The following is a 17,931-nucleotide window of genomic DNA, read 5'->3' on the forward strand; positions in this document are numbered from 1 at the left end:
TGAAGTAGTGTTGGGTCCAGGTTGGGTTTTTTGAGCCTTGGTTCCACAATGGCATGTTTAAAAAAGCTGGGGCACAAGATAACATCAGACTTAAAAGACAGGATTTATAGTTAAAGCAAAACTCTTACAAAGTCCTGTCTCAGATTGATGCTTTTTTCAACGGGATCAAGTACTTGAATGCAGCTTAAAATGAACCTGTTGCTATGTAACTGAGCGTAAACAACAGAGGTAAGTAGCGGCATACTGAGTTTATCGATAACACCAGCTGATTTTCTGTATTTTTAAGCATTTTGCGGTGACAAAAACAGCAGTAGGTAGGTTTGGCTTTGGCTAAATTCAGGTATTTATATCTTAGAGAGCCAATGACGGTGTTTGGCAGTATATTCAAAGCAATACTCTCAAATATGCATACAGTGATGTGGAAAAGCATTTACCCCCTACCTGGTTTCTTAAGTTCTGTTTGTTTTTAATGACATATTTTTCTTTTCTTTTTTTTTATCAGAGTGTAAAGTGATGCCAAGTCTGTCTCCGGTCTCTAAACAGCAGCATGAGCTCGGAATATATTATCTCTGAGCCCACGTCGATGGATAAAGAGATCCTGCAGCATGCTGTGCAGGAGCTGTTTAATCCAGATCACGTCCTGCGTTTTCCAGATGCGAGCCAAATCCACTTTAATGAAGTCCAGAAATTAAGTCTGGAGTACAAAAGTGAGGGGAAAATCATGAAGGTGATGAGGAATGTAGCAATGTTTAGCATGCTGATTTTGCTTGAGTGAGATGATGTTTTTTTAATATATTTTCAGACATCCTGAAGATTGACCACTTATGGGACTTCTCATCTTTGTCCAAACTTGAGTTAAATAACAACACTATAGAGAAGATCCAGGGACTGGACCATCTGATTAATCTGACGTGGCTTAGTAAGATACAAAGTTTGTTCTTGTTGACCAAATGATGTGTAGGCACTGCCATCTTATATCAGCTCAGAAACTACTGGTAATGATGAGAGTAATTTCGAATGTGTCCCTCAGATCTGTCATTCAACAAGATTGAGAAAATAGAGGGTCTGGAGTGTGTGCAGAAGCTTGAAGTGCTGAATCTATCCAACAACAAAATCTCTGTCATTGAAAATATGGACACACTTGAGAACCTAACTCATTTCTTCATTTCAAACAACCTAATTGGACAGTTGGATAATGTAAGAAACTTTTCTGCATTTGCAATGAAAGTATGAGGAAACATTCATGTGTTACTGTTTAATTAACCTAATGCATTTCAAAGGTGCTCTACCTCAGGAAGTTCAAGAACCTGGCAGCAGTCAACCTGTTTGGAAATCCTTTCCTAAACGAGGGTGATTACAGATTTTTCATCGCTGCCTACTTTCCAAAGTTGATGTTCCTAGACTCCAGAATACTTGACCAGAAGACAGTAAGTGCAAACCCAATCTACGTTTTGTTCTACGCTTACCTTTAAAGTAGCATTTACATACATATTTACAGAGTATGAGTATACCCAAGCCTAGGACATGTATGAGGACAGTGAGACAGTGGTGAGGTGTGTAGAAGGAGTGACAAATGAGTTCAAGGTGGGGATGGGATTACACCTGAGCCCCTTTTTGTTTGCAGTGGTGATGGACAGGTTGACTACACTGTTTGCACATGAAAATGTGATCCATAGTGAGAGTAGGGAACAGGTGAAAGAGAGTCTGGAGAAATGGAGGTGTGCTCTAGAGAGAAGAAGGAAGGTCAGTAGAAGCAAAACGGAGTATATGTGTGAATGAGAGGGAGACAGATGTAACAGTAAAGCTGACTGTACCCAAGCTTGTTTGAAAGTCATCCTCATGTGCATTTATGAATTGCTGGTTGATGCAGAGTAACTACATTTTATTTCTGTGTATGTACAGAGAAAGGAAGCATCTATCAAATATCACTATGTCCTTGAGAAAATGAGACTTGAAGAGCTGGAGCTACACCAGGCTGATGAGGCTCGACAAAGACACGAAGCTGAGCTAAAATTACATCGAGTACTATCTTTTTTTTGTGAGTCATCTGTTGATTTGTATACATACAGTCTGACACTTATGTTTTCTTTTTTGTTGTTTCTTGTGCAGGATGCCTTTGTGGAGTTCCTTAATGGCTCTTCTCTGTTTAAGAACATGTTTAAAGATGATCCAAAAGCACAAACACTGCACTGTGCGCCAGGAGTGGATTCTCTGATTCAAACATATCTTTTATCATCCTGGTTTCCTAATCCGTGCGTGCATTGTTATTATTGTCATAGTACAGGCCAAACCAATCATTCCTTTTGGTTCCTTGACCTTGCACTTACATTTGAGCACCAAATGGGGGAGCTGTGTACACAGTTATTTGAAATGGGCTTGGCTGAGCACAAACGAAGGGAGACGGAGGTGAAGTCTTTCTTCAGTTGCCAAGAAAAGGCTGTGACAGACTGCCAGGAGAAGGCATCGCAGATGTTAGCAAAGTTTAATCATGAACACAAAGAGGCAAGCAAGGAGCAATCCCCTTTTCCATGTGCACAGTGATTTACATGAATGCAATGACTCAGCATGAGATGATCTCTTGTGTTTTCTCCTTTAAAGAGGACAGAAGAGTTTCAGCAGTTATCAGACCCAGAGGTACGCAAAGTGAAGATTGACCACTGCAATGATGAAATTAACCGGCTCTGTAAAAACCTCATGACACTGGAGTTTCAGCTGGTCAGCGAGATGGAGGTTAGTGTATGCTAGAGATTGTACACCTTGTATAATTTGTAAAATATCCCAATGAAATCTCATGAAATTTCTTACTTTATAAATAATGTTAAAATACTTGATATGTCATGAGATTCCATGTCTGTGTTTCACATTTAATCACAGTGATGCTGCTTGGTCATTTCAGGAGAAGATCAAAACTTTTGACAGCAGCGTCTCAGACATGGTTAGACACTTCAGTGAAACCGCACAGGGGATATATCCTTTTTTTTTTTTTTACAGGAAAGCAACAGAATTGCTTCAAAAACATTCTAAAAACACTCATTAATGTATGCTAATAATTATATAGTCATGAGCACTGCGACACACTGGTGACCTGTCCAGCACACCCTGCAACCTTGAATTGGATAAGCAGAAGAAAGTGGTTGATTAACTCACCAGCGTGTCATAGCATTTGATGGGCTTTAATCAATCAGATGTATTCCTGTGTGAGAGATTTCTTTAACAAAACCATACGTTCTCCCACTGTCGACATCTTGAAGATGACTATTATCAGAAGATGCAAAAAGTTGCTGCTGAAATCTTGCAGACAGTGGCCATTGACACCCGGAAGGAGGATTTGCCAGATAATGTTATAATGGTCAGTGTTGTCCTTTATAAGCCAAACTGGTATTACAAAATATATGGTTACAAATATATGGCTGAAAAAACCCCTGCAAGTTTCTGTCTCTATTCTGGTCTTTGTTAATCTAACAGATACCTGTGCATGAATAGAGGGTGCAGATCACTGCGTGGAATTTTCAAAGAGTGAAAAAAAAAAGAGAATCATAGAAAATACAAAAACTGCATTATATTTTTTCAATTCCAGATCAAGTCTAATATAATTCTTCAGGTGAGTTTAAAACATGGTGTGCTAACAGTATCACTGGCCTCATTCTGTCACTCCTCTGTTTTATATTGTAGCTGTTTGAAAACAGAGATGCAGTGATGGATGCACTGGCCACGGCCCACGATAACCACCTCCTGAAGATCAATGACCGAGAGACTCAGCTGACTACAGGCATCAGAGCCTGGAAGGAGGCCCTCATTAAAGGGGTAGAGAACTGATATTACATTAAACAAACAGTCTAATGTAAAGTCGACACAAAAATCGTGTACTTACCCTAATTTCTTTATATGTTGCTTCTAAGGAGCCAAACCTTTTTGTATTTTTTTAAGTGATCTTGAGCAGTAGTTCTGTAGGGTTTCAAATGGTGTTTCTTGAGAGAATAGAATCCAAAGAAGACATCTGAATGTCCTTCAACTATTCCTGAAAACTACGACTAAGAGAGTTCAAACTGTGTTGAAGAATAAAGATGGACATAATAAATACTGATTTTCAGGCTCTGTTTTGTTTTCCAATTGTTTTTTTTACACATTTCAATAAATCACTGCATGCATTTCCAATTTTCTTAGCAAAATATAAAGAAATGAGAGGGGGACTCAAGACTTTTAATATTTCTTTGATCAAAGAATATTTCTTTGTTTGACGGCCTTGTTGCTTTTTACAGATACAAGATGAGGAACTTAAGCGGAACCGCACGAACATCTCAGACATCCACAGATACATGGATAATTTGAGGGAGCAGCTGGAGGAGTTGATATAGTGGAAACCACTCGGCAGCCTCAAGAACACTTCAAAAACCACTGTCAGTGAATACAGTTGTTTGTTGTATTCACAAATGAGGGTTCAAACACTACCACTAAAAGAGAAAAAAAGACACAGAGCATGAACCTATACTCGGGGCATGAGCTACTGTGCTGTGAAAAAGTATTTAACCCCTTTCTGATTTCTCTGTTTTGTGTGTGTCTGTATTTATCACACTTACAGTCGCTCTGTGATGTACTTGCACACTCGTTCTGCAAATGAAAGGTTGCTGGTTCAGTTCCAGGCAGAGACACAAATCCCCTTTGGGGGAAGGAAGGGCATCTATACAAGCACCTCTGCTCACAACCAACAAAACTACAGTTCACTACAAACAAATTCAGATGAAGACAACATCAATTGCCCTGAATTTCTCTATAAAAGATTCATTTATTGGTGAAAAGGCCAAAATGACCAAGGAAAGATAAGCAAAACGGTGGAGTGTAAACAAGGAATCTTAAAATCCAAAAACCCTTGAAGAAGTGAAAAGTGAAGGTCGGAGGTCAAAGAAAATGAATAGAAAATAAAGAGAAGAAAGTTATAAGTGCAAAGCGGGAAGTGCTGAATGTCCACAAAGCACAGAAAGGGAAGAAAAAGAGAAAGCAGCAAGCAAAAATACAAAACAACTGTTGGATTTGCAGAAAGCATTTGAAGAGGAGAAAAGTGTAACACAGATGGCAAAAAAGAAACTTCAAAACACAAAACAGGAAGCAGAAAATGCCAAGAAAGAATTACAGGAAGTCCTTAAAGTGCTTGAAGAGGAGAAAAGTAAAAACCAGGAGGCAACAAAGGAACTGGAGAACGCAAAGACTGAACAGCTAAAGAAGGAGTTGTTGAATGTCCAGAAAACACTTGAGGAAGAAAAGGGGGTAAACAGGAGGCAAGAAATGAGACTGAAAATGTAAAGAAGGCATTGTTAGAAGCTCAAAAAGCACCTGAGGAGGAGAGAAAAAATGCAAGAGACAGCAAAGGCAATGCAAAATACAAAGAATGGTGAAAATATAAAGATCAAATTACTGGAAGCCTGGAAAGCATTGGAAGAGGAAAAATGTAAGATAAGATAGACCTTTATTAGCCCCACACGTGGGAAATTTTGGTCAGTGTGCAATGCTTTAATGTATTCACATGTTTGTTTGTTGATGTTATGTTTTTTTGTCAGGGACTGTTTGCAAACATCCCTTGCTTTCAGCCCCCTGACCCCACTCCTACTCCTGCCCCATTTCTTCCCACCACCCTGCATCGTCCACTGATATTCCTGACTTGGGAAACACCCAAGTGGACATTTTTACATAGAACCAAATGTACTGATGAAGACATCATGGCCACAAGCTGCCCCAGACCATCCACACTACCACCACCATGTTTGACTGTTGGTATGAATAAACTAATATATTGGTATAAATCAGAAAGGAGGAAAATAGTTTTTCACAGCACTGTAAATGAGCATTAGTCTAGAAAAGACGGTGGTGTTTGTGAATAACGTGTCTTCTTTTTTCCATCATAGATCTTTAACCTGTATTTGTGGACGGCACAGCAAATTATGTTTTTTTTGGAAGCATTCCTGAGTCCATGCACTGGAATCGCACCTGTGTGTAATGCAGTGATTTTGAGCCTTGTCTCATAGGCAGAGATTTTCTCTGAATCTTTTGTTGATTTTATGTGCTGTAGATGAAGAGATATTTAGTCTTTACAATTGCATGTTATGGAACTGAAATTGTAACGCAATTTGTAGACACTGTTTTTTTCCAGATTGGTGAACCGTTGACCATTCTGCTCTTTTGTTTACCTAATTATGTTATTGAACTGTTGTGAATTAACCTTAATTAATCTCAACACTTTCTAAAATATTGTATGATTCTATGTGTGATTTCAGCATTTCAGACCCATATTTTTTAAAATATACTAAATAATGCAAACGTGAGTTGGTCGCTGTCTGTGTTAAAGTGTATAAATAAAGCTACTTTTAAAAGAAAAAAATCTTGACCTGCGTGAGATTTGAATACAATACCCAGAATGACTTTCGTCGCCTTTTCCAATAAGAGTCCAGCCGAAGCAGCCGCGCGCTAGTTCCCAGCCAATCAAATTCAGGGAAGAGGCGTTTGGCAGAAGCGAGTTCTCGGACTGCGTTTTCATTTGAGCGAAGTTTTGGAGCTCTGAGAATTTACGTAGCTGACAGGCCCTCCTCTGTCAGCACCCACTTTTTCTCTCTGCAACTGCGGTGTTCCCGGTGACAAAGCTCATGACGGTTGCTGACGGTGGCACCTTATCGCTCGTCATGCCTGTCCGAGCAGAGTACCGCGGCACCACCCGATCGGCCTGCCTATCCTCGGCCTCTCTCGTCCCCCCTGCCCCGATCAACACCCACCAGCCGGGGGTGGCCACCTCGCTTCTGTACAGCGGCGCACAGTTTCGTGGATACCAGAAGAGTAAAGGCAACTCGTATCACGTTGAGGTGGTCTTGCAGGTAATTTTGTGGTCCTGTATAGTTATATACAAAGTCTGCATATGAGTAGACTCTGTGCATCCATAGTTGCTAACTTGCTATCTTTCCAGACGTTAGCTGCATTAGCTCGTTTTTTTGTTTTTTGTTGCTTTTCGTACACGTTGAGCAAATTCTGAGCTAGCTTAGATGACCTTATGTCTTCTTTTGGAGTTTGAATTTGGGGCAACTTGGCTTTAAAAGCAGATGTTTCACAGACAAGTTGACGTTTAACCCCCTCTAAAAGCTACCTAAATTGCAGTATTAATGTAGCAGCTGGTGTTGACACAGCTAATATAATATTCCCCATCTCGGTGAGCTTTCCCACCAACTTACAGGCAGTTTTCTTGTTACCATGAAGGATTTTGTGCTTGTCATGGATCCATCAGTAAAATATGTGTTCTGTCTTTCTCAGCATGTGACTGTAGAGGACTCGTATTTGTGTGGCTACCTGAAAATCAATGGCCTGACTGAGGTAAGTCTCCCAGCTACATCATTAGTAGTTCTTTTGAAGTCGAGCCACTGACTGGTTTCCACTCGCTTTAAGCAGGCTGCAATGTGACAGAGTACGTTAGACCAGTGGTTCACAACCTTTCCACTTCAAAAGCCAAAAAATTCCCATTCTTAAAAAATGTAATCAATCAACTGATCAGTAATAGTAAAAGAAGAGCCAAGTTTAACTTTAGTTAAATAATGGCCAGCTTAGTTGCATCAGCCAACTCTTGTTTGTTTTTTACTTTCCCTAGAACAATCACATTCATTCAACTTAAGCAAAGTAGACTTTGCTAGATGTGAGGCCTTTAGGGCCAACCACACATGCTTAAGCTCAAGTGTCAGCTGTATACCCATTACATTATGTAACATATGGAAGTAAAAAGGTCAGGGGGATCCTGGGTTAAAGTTCAGCTTAGGCAGAGTGAGTGAAAGATGAGAAGTCAGGTTGTGAGTAAAGTAGTCGTAAAGCTCACCAGGTATCCATGAGAAAATTAAAGCAAGGGAGCATTCCCCTTACTTTGTTTGGCACATTAATGCTGCTTTATTATTTTTTTTATATTTTATGCAGTACCATATTTTAAGAAATTGTGAAAACAGCCACATGAAAAGGAACAATGCACTACATCTTCTCTGCTGATCGTGAAGCTTAAGCCCTGCCCATCAACATGTAAATCATAGGAAATCTGAACATTTGAATAGGCAATTTGCATAGTGCAGGATAAATGCAGTTTTAAAATGAGTACCAACTCACACTGCAAACAGTCCCATTTTATCTTTTCCTCCTGATTCATTCTGTGTCTGGCAGGAGTATCCGACTCTAACAACGTTCTTCGCTGGAGAAATGATCAGCCGGAAAAGGCCATTTTTAACTAGAAAGTGGGATGCGGATGAGGATGTGGATAAAAAACACTGGGTAAGTCCTGCTGATTTTTAATTCACTTATTTTAACTGATGCAGGAAGTGCTGTTAATAATTTAGCAATGATCAAAGAAGTAGTAGTTGATCAATAAAGGGCACGTGAACCAACAACGTGCTTTTAGTTTTGTTCATCATTGATTTTGAAGTGTTTGGACTAGTTTTCTCTAGTTTGGAAAATTGGATACCATGACACAGCTTTTTCTGGAAAGGGCACAGTTAAAGTCACCACAGCGCGTGCAGCTTCTTATCTAACCAGTTTAAGGGCAGTTTGTGTCCTCATGTCTTCCAGGAAAGCCTTTTCTAATGTTGTGTGCGGATGTCATTGCCTCTCAAAGTTTTTCAGGAATGGCGAACTGCACAAAGGGAAAACATTACGCTCCACACCATGCCGTTTATATGAGTGATTAAAAGCAATTTAAAAAAAAAAAAAAAAGACAGAGAGAGCGAGAATCCACGGTGAAGCTCAATTTTTCAACCAGTGGCTTCATGTCCCACAGTTTGAGATGCACTGCGATGGGGTTTTCTTGTGGGGAAACACCCCCCCCCCCTCATGTCTAATATTAAAAATTAAGTTTTTCAACTAACAATAGATGTTATTTACTACATGGCAGAAGATAAAGTAGGGGAATCAAACAAAACCTATTTCACAACAGCTTTTTGTTTTGACCTGATATTAAGGTGCATGAGTAGCACAGGTGTTACTAATGATGCAGTGCTTTAATTAATGTGACATCTGTGTTTAGCAACTTGGTTACTGTCAGAAGATCTGTTGCAGATGTTGGTATTTTTATTTCCTGCTCTTCTGTTTTGTCACCAGAGCAAGTTCAAGGCTTTTTGCAAATATGCCAGGAACTTCAACTCTGATGACTTTGACTATGATGCACTGGAAAACAGTGACTATATCTTCATGAGGTGGAAGGTTGGCGCTCTGTCATTCATTTTAGCTGTGAAATTAATTTCTGCATGTTCTCAGCTTGGGGTCAGACTTTAACCTCCGCTCTTGTTGTGCACTCAGGAGCAGTTTCTTGTTCCAGACCACACGATCAAAGACATCAGTGGTGCCTCCTTTGCAGGTTTCTACTACATTTGCTACCAAAAGTCCACAGCCACTATTGAGGGTTACTATTATCATCGGAGCTCAGAGTGGTAATTACTAATCATTAAAACAGTTCTCACACATGCAACTCAGCCGTGTGACTTTGCATCCATGTGTTTGTTGGAATGTTGTGTAAAATTTTGCAAATCGTAAACTTATTCACAGTAGTACAAAGAAAACAGATCAAATGTACCATTTTAAGAAAAAGATCAACTCATTTGTAATTTAATGGCAAAAACACGTCTCAAAAGTTAGAAAAGGGCTGTGTTTACCAATGTGTAGCCTCCTATTTTCTTAATCTTCTGTAAACTACCTGGAACAGAAGTTCAGCTGCTGGACTTTTGTCTTCATAGATTTGTAGCTGCCCAACAGTCCCGAGTTGGCTTTGTTGTACGTTTTGTTTCACTATGTGCCAAATGTTTTCAGTTGGTGAAAGGTCTGGACTACAGGCAGGCCGGTTCAGCACCTGGACTCTTCTACTATGAAGCCATGCTGCTGTAATTGATGCAGTATATGGTTTAGCATTGTCTTGCTGAAATACTGAAGGCCTCCTGTGGGGAGAAAAGACTTGTGGATGCACCCATATGCCAGAGAAAAGCAGGCTTGTTAGAGTATTGCCAACAGGCCAGCTGGTCAATCTCCTTTTTGGTCAGAAGGACCAGCGTTCTCATTTTCCAAAAAGTATTTCAGTTTCCCTGACCCTCAACACAATCTGAATTGGAGAAGCAGAATTAAATAGATTGATGATTTTTAGTCTTGTGTGCAGATGTCTTCAGATTCTGTCTTTGATATGATACCTTAAATGAGATATTCAGTCTTAACAATTCTGTGTTATGGAAAGTTTTTCTGAATTTGTTCAATAGTTTCTAGATGTGGTTTTCTGTCAATTGCTAAGCTCCAACCATCCTTGCTTCTGGGAAACTTTGCCTCGCTTAGATGCACTTTTCAGGCATGTTGTTACATCGACTTCAAAATGAGTTAATGTATTTAAGTGTTACACTTGTGCAGTTCAAACATGTTGTTCTGAAATTTACAAATCACTGTTAGTTTTGTTTTTTATTTATTTGTACAAGTTTTTTGATATCGTAAAGGGGAAGAGTAGCAGTGGTAATAAATGCTCTGCTCCTGAAAGTAAGCCAGGAGTATATGGTGGCTATAATAGCAGAAAAATATAAATTGGGAGGTGTTGCAAAGTGGGAATAAATTGGAACAGTGTCAGGGTTATTATCCATCACTAGAGGGAGTCATGCCAATTTGAATAGGTGTACTCACACAAGATTGATTTAGTTCCTGAAAGTAATAATATTTCCTAATTTTTACTTAAGTTTTAAATTGCTTTCAGCAGTCCTTTGCATTCTTTTCTGTAACTTGTTATGGCCTCATATTGCTGTTATTTCACTTATGTTACTGCCTGAAAGCATTGTAAAACCTACACATGTTGTAATGTTTCTAATCTCTTTGTGTGAAGCACATTTACTTTACTTAGAATTAAATGTGCTATATAAATAAAATTGCCATTTGTACTATTAACTCAGTCAGCCAAAGGACTGTTGAGCTTATTCCATGCCAAGGCATCAGTCATCCACAATTGACAAAAATGACTCCTCCTACAGGTTTAGAAAGAATTTAGTCAAACATGCAGACAATGATCACTGTACGATTCTTTACCCAAACCATGCTTGATGTTTAGGGCATAGCTACTATTTTACAGGCAAAATTCTTAAACACTGATACATTGTGGTATAATGTGGACAATGTTTGGCTTAATTATTGCAGCAGATGAGATCAGGAATGTGTTTCCAGAAGTCTTTCTCTTTGCCAGTTGTTTACTTTTTCAAAGTAAAACTGAATCTGCCCCATTTTCTGAGTCTTAAAGTACCCAAGTAGTGCAAATGTGGTAAAAGAAGGCCAGTTGCTCGAGCTGGATCCTGAGCATATAAAGGAAGCATGTTGGTGAGACCTCGTCTGATGTCAGGAAGGACTACTCGGCCGATGCCTGGATGATATTCTAACAACTTTATCTGGAGTTGTGTGAAAACAGTTTGCAGTTTTTCATATTAACACGTCTGATGGTTGGTTTTTGTTTTTCCATCTTATTTTCTGCAGGTACCAGTCTTTAAGCCTGAACCATATTCGAGAGCACAGTATGCCTATTTACGAATTCCGGTGACATGGCTGCGCAGGGATGCAGAGTGACATAAAAGAGGGTTCATGCTGCCCTGTGCTTAAACCGGATGGAGAATCCTTTAATGCTAAGAATGGAGGTGACCCGTTTTCCTCACTGGCGTGGAAAATAACAGCTGGTCAGACACTCTTCTGCTGGACTGATAGAAAGAAGGCACAGATGAAGAACCGCAAGGAAGATCTGTGAGACGTCGAATTTTCTCACAGTTGCTGCGGCAGATTGAAATACAGAATTTTTTTATTTTTTTTATTTTTTTTTTGCACTTGTAAAAGTTTTTCCTCTAATTCAAAACAGATTTCCTCCATTTGCTTCTGTTAAGACAAAGTGTTGCTTTTAAGAGTTGGGAGGGGGGGAAAAAAAGGGTAAAGCTTAATATATTTATCTTTGAAAGATACAAAATCTTTGAGGACCTGTGATGATTATTGAGTTAGACACGCCACAAGCAGAGATGCATGAGAGCTTTTATGCAGGCTCTGTATGATCAGGGATGGTATGCTGCTGTAATGTTCAGGCAATATGTATTTAGTAATCCTAACTGATACGGATGAGCTGGAAATGAGTGAAAAGCTTGTTTGTAAAGAGAATCCTCTCAACTTTAACATGTTTATCTATGCAAGCCAAAGATTAATAATGAATGAATAATGTTTCTTACACCACTTAATTTTTGTTTTTATTTTAATTTTCAGATCACTTCTGTTTAAGGGTGATTTATTTATTTTAAATCAGGAGTAAAACGTAAAGGGGGGTAATTATACTAACCATCAACCTGAAGCACAGCAACTGTAACCAGTGACTCATAATCTATTTGAGATTGAAGTTTTTTTTGGTTTTTTGTGCCAAGTAAAATATTTCTGGGAAGAGTTTGGAAAGCTTCAGATTTAACACGGGAAAATGAACACAGAGCTCTGACTGTGCAATGTAACAAATTGGAGAATCAAGTAATGTGTTGCTGTAATGTTTAAAGCACCTGTGTGTGGTTGTGAAAGCGTGATGGAGAAAGAATAAAACCTCCTTTGATGCTTTAGGAAAAACCTGCTGCCTTACAATTTTAAGTGTAAAGCTCCTTCTGTTGTTTTTAAGATGGGTGACTAGTTTAATGTTGCTTTAATTGAAAGAATCATGAATATTTAATAAGATGAGAGAAATTGTGTGTTACCTGGCTAAGCTAAAGCTCAAACCTCGGGTATAAGTTGATATGATGTGCGAATGCTATTCACACTACAGTCTTTTAACTCAAGCGAGTAGATCGCAGATATTACAATCCTAATGACTCTTGTTGTTACATGTTACAAAAAACTGTAAAATGTGCAATGTAAAAGAAGTGTTTATTTTGGAGTCTGTAACTAAGACATGACAGAAAAATCCTGCTTTATGAAAGATGGTGTATTATAACTCTGCTGTGAGAAGAAATAAATATAACTTTGATACATATTTGTATGGTTGGCTGTTCTTTAAAGAGCGTTTTATAATAACAGAGCGATTACTTGGTACGGTCTGGCTCACACGTCACAGAAGCTAGCAGTAGATGTCAGTAGCTGACCACAGAAACCAAACTGCTTTTCTCTTGTGACGATCTCAGCTGATATCAACACTGTTGTTTAGCTGTTTGGGCAATAGAGTCCTGCTTTGTAGTCCCTCTAACATGCTGGAAGTGCTGAAAAGTCAAAGTTACCCATTGTTTGAGTCTCCCCTCTGTTTCAGCCTGCACTGAATGAGGAAATAATCACTAATGCTAACTCTATCACCGTGACCATGAGAAAGCTATTTATCAAGACTCGGTCAAATGAAAGAGTTTTGCATGGTTAAACATTTCACTGGTTTGATCTTCTTTCAGTGTTAAATGCTAAGAGAAATTAAACTGTATCTAAGTTGAGCTGCTTCAGTTCAACAAACTTTGGCTTTTTTTCTTTTCTTTTTTTAAACAACATTTAACTGAATGAAATGGGCAAAGACTAAATGAATATTTTTGCTTTGGGGGTTATTCGCAGGCTGCTAAAAAGAACATAGAAGTCTAGAAAGAACAAAATTGTCATCACATTGGCCTACGTGCTACAGATCAAAATTCCTCAGAAGAGAGGAAGAAATATTTACTGTCCACAGAAGGAAAGAGATGTAATTTTTTCCCCACTAACTTCCTTATCTGGCTTTAACAATGGTGGTTTCTTTCTTAAGAAATAAGTTATGAGTAGTTGTCTGCAGCTACACTTTATGGTCTGTCTGATTTTAGACCAACAGCGGGAAATCCAATAACTACTCATGCAAAAAATAGAAATCCCATATAAAAAACCATTCGTAGGCGTGCATAATAAATCTATATTCATATATCAGAATTAAAGATGTATGGATTTAAAAGAAGTGGAGCTCTATATTCTTGGTATTCTTTGTAAAGTAATACATCAAACTGGCAACGCTACCATTACAAACACTAGTTATTCTTTTCATTACACCATATGTGTCATTTGTGCCACTTCATTATCTTCATGATCATGTAAATTGATCCTCTAATATATAAAAAAAAATTTTTTTTTATCATTTCTCTGTTAAATTTATTCTACTTTTTCTTCTTGTAAAAAAAATTTCATCTTGCAAATAATGAGTGCTACACAGAACGAAACATCATACAACATATTATCAAACAAAATTAACATTTAGCTTTACATTTGGATTAGACAAAGTCTCCAGGAAATGAATGTAAGTCACTGTCATGGAAATACAACTATATATGTGTGTAAGAAAGAGAGAGAGAGAAAATTGGAAGTAAATTCTATTCTTTTTCCAAAAATGAACCCTAAAAAGACAAAAAACTGCAGTTTTATATAAATAACGATATAAATTCGACTTTTTTTGAAACTGTATTGTGTTTAATATGCACCAAAGCTACTTTGCAAGCACTTCCAGCATGTACACAACTGCAGATTTTCCCCCTCTGGTTGCCTACGTAAACCAGAGCCACACCTGGTCCGGTGGAGGAAGCATAAATTCACCTGCAGAGCCTCACTGCTTCAGTCACATACCTTGAAAAGGCTGAGCTAGTTTCACTGCAGCTCCCAATCACCCATCTGTGCTGTCATTATGGAGGGCAAGCGGTATCCCATCAGCATCCATCTAGTTGGAGTACTGCAGAAGGAAAAGACCAAAGTAAGCAGCAAAGGATTTTTTACTTGCCTGGGTTTAAGAGTGGGTAGTTTTATTAATTAAAATGTGTGCCTCTCCTGAGAAAAGCTGCCTTTTCTTTTCCAGTTTTACAAGACTTCTGTGCTTTGGTCAGACGAGAGCAATGTTGTGATTTACAGACGTTTTCGAGAATTCATGAAAATGCATGTGAGTATAAAACACCTTCTCTCTCTTTTGTTTTTTCCAAGTTGCACTAATCCAGATAACTTTTGTTTTTAATGTAATAATTTAATTTAATAATTGTTACTCAAATTATTTCTCACAGAAACAACTGAAGAAAGCATTCCCACCTGCAAACAAGCTGAGAAAATCTGACAGAATCGTCCCCAGATTTCGAGGTATGTTCGGGTTATGTAGACCACACTTGCTGCTTTACAAGAATCGCATGGTTCACTTACAGACCGATGGGATTGTAACTAAAATCGTTCTCTGGGATTTCAGAGGGAAGGATAAAGCAAAAAAGTCGAGGGAAAGCCCCAACCAAGTCACTGGTACGCCTGAAATATTTGCAGAAATATTGCAATGCAGTCCTGTCCTGTGACCAGCGAGTGTCTCAGTCTGTAGACCTCATCCAGTTCTTGAACCCTAAAGAGCAGGACCTGCAGCCGGACTTTGCCAAAAACGGGTATGGCTAAACATTTATTACACAATGAATGTTTTAAAATAGCTTTTAGTTAAAGTTACCCACACAGATCTAATTTGGGAACTGCAACAATTGCAAAATCATGGATCTGCAAGGTTCAACCTTCTGAGTGCACAAGTACATAAATAAATATCTATAATGCAAGATGAATGCATGACTCTGACATTGTGCACGGCTGTGCTGCTCTTCCTCCTCAGCATCATCATCATGCCCCCGGAGGATGAACTCAGAAACGGAGGACTGCACGCAAATACCGGTGAAGTGACCCAGCCGTTTGTCACAGAAGCATACACGTGTGTCGCCCCCTATGAGACCAAAGACTCAAAGAACAAACCTTTGAAAGTGGCCAAGGGTGACAAACTCGATGTGGTCATCAAAGACAAAGGAGGTGAGCCAACAGCTTTCAATCAGTTAACACAGATAACTCAAATGTGAGCGGTATAATGCATGTTTCTGGTGATTCAGGATGGTGGCTGGTGGAGACTGAAGACAAGCGGGTGGCCTGGTTTCCTGCACCCTATCTGGAGAGGACAAATGATGATAATGAAGATGATGAGGAGACAGATGAGATTCCTGAAAAAGGTGCCCTTTCTCATGACACTGCACTCTCATTATGTATTTCCTTATTCAGTGAATATCATTCATAATGCACAGCATTATTTATAATCCTTCATTCACTCTCCAGGAGCACTCTACACTGCAGTCAAGAGCTACAAGGCCACCAAAACTGATGAGGTGACCGTAACCATTGGTGCCGTGGTGGAAGTCCTGCAGAAGTCTCAAAATGGCTGGTGGCTCGTCAGGTATTTTAACCTGGGCTGAAACTTTTATATCAAGTTATTGTTGTTACGGATTGTTGCAGCCACCCAGATCTATCTCTGTGACTGCCAAAAAGCCAGAAACACAGGTTGGGTCACATAAACATTAGGATGCAACAATGAATAGCTGATAAAAGAAAAGACAGGCTCAGTGAGTATCACTGCCCTGTCAACCAATCAGCAGAGGCAAATTAAATGAATAATCTATTTTAAGCACAGACAGTTAATGACCGATTGTGTTTTCATGGTAACTTCCTTTCATGGGCTTCCTTTGAAAAATTTAAATCTCTTCCTAATTTAAAAAAGAATAAATAATTTTGTACTGTAGCACAGCCTGATTTAGCTGGATTTCTTTCATAACATCAGCTGTCATGGCTTCAGTAGCACAAAAGGCCTGACACATTAAAGCATGTATGTGGAAATAAAAGAATGATGCATGATTTACAATTTTAAATTACTTTTGATTTCTTCATTCATCTAACAGATCCAGTGGAAAAATGGGTTACATTCCCACCATGATACTGCAGCCCTACCGCTACCCTCATATTCATAACGCTTCCCATCACCTGGATCAGCGCAGCCACTCCTCCCTTCACGTTCGATCCTCAAACCTGGAGCAGCACTCCCAACTGAGCCTCTCCCAAGGAAACCTGCTGCAACTTCCCCCTGTAAGGTCTTCATCGCCTCTCCTGATGCTGCCGGAGAGTAGGCAGAGGTCCGTGTCTCTTGAGGTTTTGTCTGAACAACCTCATGCACAGCCTGCTGCAAACAGTACCAGTGCTGCTACCGATATCTCCACTTCACCCACCTCTCCCTCTTACCCTCCTCCGCCCGTGATCACTGTGGAGATGGATGGAGAGGACGAACAACGCATCCTCTCCAGGAGTCAGACGGAGGATAGTGAGAATAGCTTCATGAGCGACAGCACCGACTTCAGCTTCAGCGACGACTCCAGCTTTAACTCGTCCCTGAACCTGAGTCCCACTGCCAGTGATGAATGGCTGCGTCTCAGCCGCACGCCTCCACCGGGGGCGAGCAACACCCTCAGCCCAACGAGCGGCCCAGGGGGGAGGCTGATCTCGAGTGTCTCTGATCCCACGCTCTACAAATCACCCAAAATACCCAAGGTGCCACCCAGACCGGGCGCCCAGGAGATCCTCTCCCGGTGTACCTCTGTCACCCGCAAGAATGCAGCAAAAGGTGCTCTGTCACCCACACAAGCTGAGATCATCAGCCGATAAAGTTCCTGTTTGAAAAATAAAGCTTTATTTTGGTCACTGTTGGAGTTATAAAATTAGATGAATATGTGATAGCTCCTGTATCATCACCACTTTGACCAATCGATCATTTAACATGCCTTGTTTTATTTTCCATACTGGAAGCCTTGTGTTGTGCCTTATATGCATTTAGTCTGTGTAGATTCCACAAACGGTGGCTCATCTGCTCATTTTGACTGCAGGAAATGTAAATGTTTGTCTGCATACCAGTGTGTGGAAGTTGTTTAAATTCCTGTTAAAAAACCGTTGCAGCCTATCCCGCCGTGTGCATGCATGTGTGGATACTCAACACAGAACACACACTTTGTTATCTGATCTGGGTGAACTCGTGTTACTGAGTAGCTGAGAACAAATAAAAGCATTTTGGTGAACTCAACCTGTTTGTTTTGGCATGTTTCACATCTAAACCTTGTTTCAAATGCATGAAGTTAGAAGGCTGATGATGCAGTTCGG

The 17,931-nt window shown here is 39.6% G+C and overlaps 3 protein-coding genes across 7 annotated transcripts; all 3 read left to right on the top strand.

The window, feature by feature from the left end:
- Positions 1 to 217: 217 nt before the first annotated feature.
- drc3 (dynein regulatory complex subunit 3) lies at positions 218 to 4,816 on the top strand. Of its 5 annotated transcripts, XM_005457776.3 has the most exons (13): positions 238 to 314; positions 503 to 707; positions 803 to 919; positions 1,031 to 1,197; positions 1,281 to 1,427; positions 1,903 to 2,022; positions 2,110 to 2,222; positions 2,328 to 2,502; positions 2,599 to 2,730; positions 2,897 to 2,967; positions 3,226 to 3,349; positions 3,673 to 3,804; positions 4,260 to 4,816. In XM_005457776.3, exons 2-13 carry the CDS (start codon positions 548 to 550, stop codon positions 4,353 to 4,355), a joined length of 1,554 nt encoding a protein of 517 aa, XP_005457833.1. In that variant the 5' UTR covers positions 238 to 314; positions 503 to 547; the 3' UTR covers positions 4,356 to 4,816. The 5 variants fall into 5 exon arrangements, with proteins under 5 accessions (XP_025762389.1, XP_005457833.1, XP_025762391.1 ...); XM_025906604.1 differs by lacking the exon at positions 238 to 314 and adding an exon at positions 218 to 228 and having other exon boundaries at positions 1,903 to 2,222; XM_025906606.1 differs by having other exon boundaries at positions 503 to 727; positions 1,903 to 2,222.
- Positions 4,817 to 6,449: 1,633 nt separating this feature from the next.
- Positions 6,450 to 12,997, top strand: gid4 (GID complex subunit 4 homolog). Its single transcript, XM_003452876.5, has 6 exons — positions 6,450 to 6,857; positions 7,288 to 7,347; positions 8,173 to 8,280; positions 9,103 to 9,204; positions 9,301 to 9,431; positions 11,488 to 12,997. The coding sequence occupies exons 1-6, from the start codon at positions 6,633 to 6,635 to the stop codon at positions 11,549 to 11,551; spliced, it is 690 nt and encodes a 229-aa protein (XP_003452924.1). The 5' UTR covers positions 6,450 to 6,632; the 3' UTR covers positions 11,552 to 12,997.
- A 1,562-nt stretch (positions 12,998 to 14,559) lies between these two features.
- On the top strand, positions 14,560 to 17,854 carry noxo1a (NADPH oxidase organizer 1a). Its single transcript, XM_003452877.5, has 8 exons — positions 14,560 to 14,704; positions 14,807 to 14,887; positions 15,006 to 15,078; positions 15,182 to 15,365; positions 15,581 to 15,771; positions 15,849 to 15,965; positions 16,069 to 16,186; positions 16,686 to 17,854. Exons 1-8 carry the CDS (start codon positions 14,639 to 14,641, stop codon positions 17,440 to 17,442), a joined length of 1,587 nt encoding a protein of 528 aa, XP_003452925.1. The 5' UTR covers positions 14,560 to 14,638; the 3' UTR covers positions 17,443 to 17,854.
- The last annotated feature ends 77 nt before the right edge of the window (positions 17,855 to 17,931 follow it).

The sequence above is a fragment of the Oreochromis niloticus genome, linkage group LG4, assembly GCF_001858045.2.
Source record: "Oreochromis niloticus isolate F11D_XX linkage group LG4, O_niloticus_UMD_NMBU, whole genome shotgun sequence".
NCBI classification, from domain to species: Eukaryota; Metazoa; Chordata; class Actinopteri; order Cichliformes; family Cichlidae; genus Oreochromis; species Oreochromis niloticus.

Bases quoted from the DNA above. Each gene is read 5' to 3' on its own strand.
- noxo1a (XM_003452877.5), top strand. From the start codon at position 14,639: ATGGAGGGCAAGCGGTATCCCATCAGCATCCATCTAGTTGGAGTACTG. The intron at 15,366-15,580 runs GTATGGCTAAAC...CTTCCTCCTCAG, and splicing joins CCGGACTTTGCCAAAAACGG to CATCATCATCATGCCCCCGG. The intron at 16,187-16,685 runs GTATTTTAACCT...TTCATCTAACAG, and splicing joins AATGGCTGGTGGCTCGTCAG to ATCCAGTGGAAAAATGGGTT.
- drc3 (XM_025906604.1), top strand. From the start codon at position 548: ATGAGCTCGGAATATATTATCTCTGAGCCCACGTCGATGGATAAAGAG. The intron at 708-802 runs GTGAGGGGAAAA...ATATATTTTCAG, and splicing joins ATTAAGTCTGGAGTACAAAA to ACATCCTGAAGATTGACCAC. The intron at 3,805-4,259 runs GTAGAGAACTGA...TGCTTTTTACAG, and splicing joins AGGAGGCCCTCATTAAAGGG to ATACAAGATGAGGAACTTAA.
- gid4 (XM_003452876.5), top strand. From the start codon at position 6,633: ATGACGGTTGCTGACGGTGGCACCTTATCGCTCGTCATGCCTGTCCGA. The intron at 6,858-7,287 runs GTAATTTTGTGG...TGTCTTTCTCAG, and splicing joins ACGTTGAGGTGGTCTTGCAG to CATGTGACTGTAGAGGACTC. The intron at 8,281-9,102 runs GTAAGTCCTGCT...TTTTGTCACCAG, and splicing joins ATGTGGATAAAAAACACTGG to AGCAAGTTCAAGGCTTTTTG.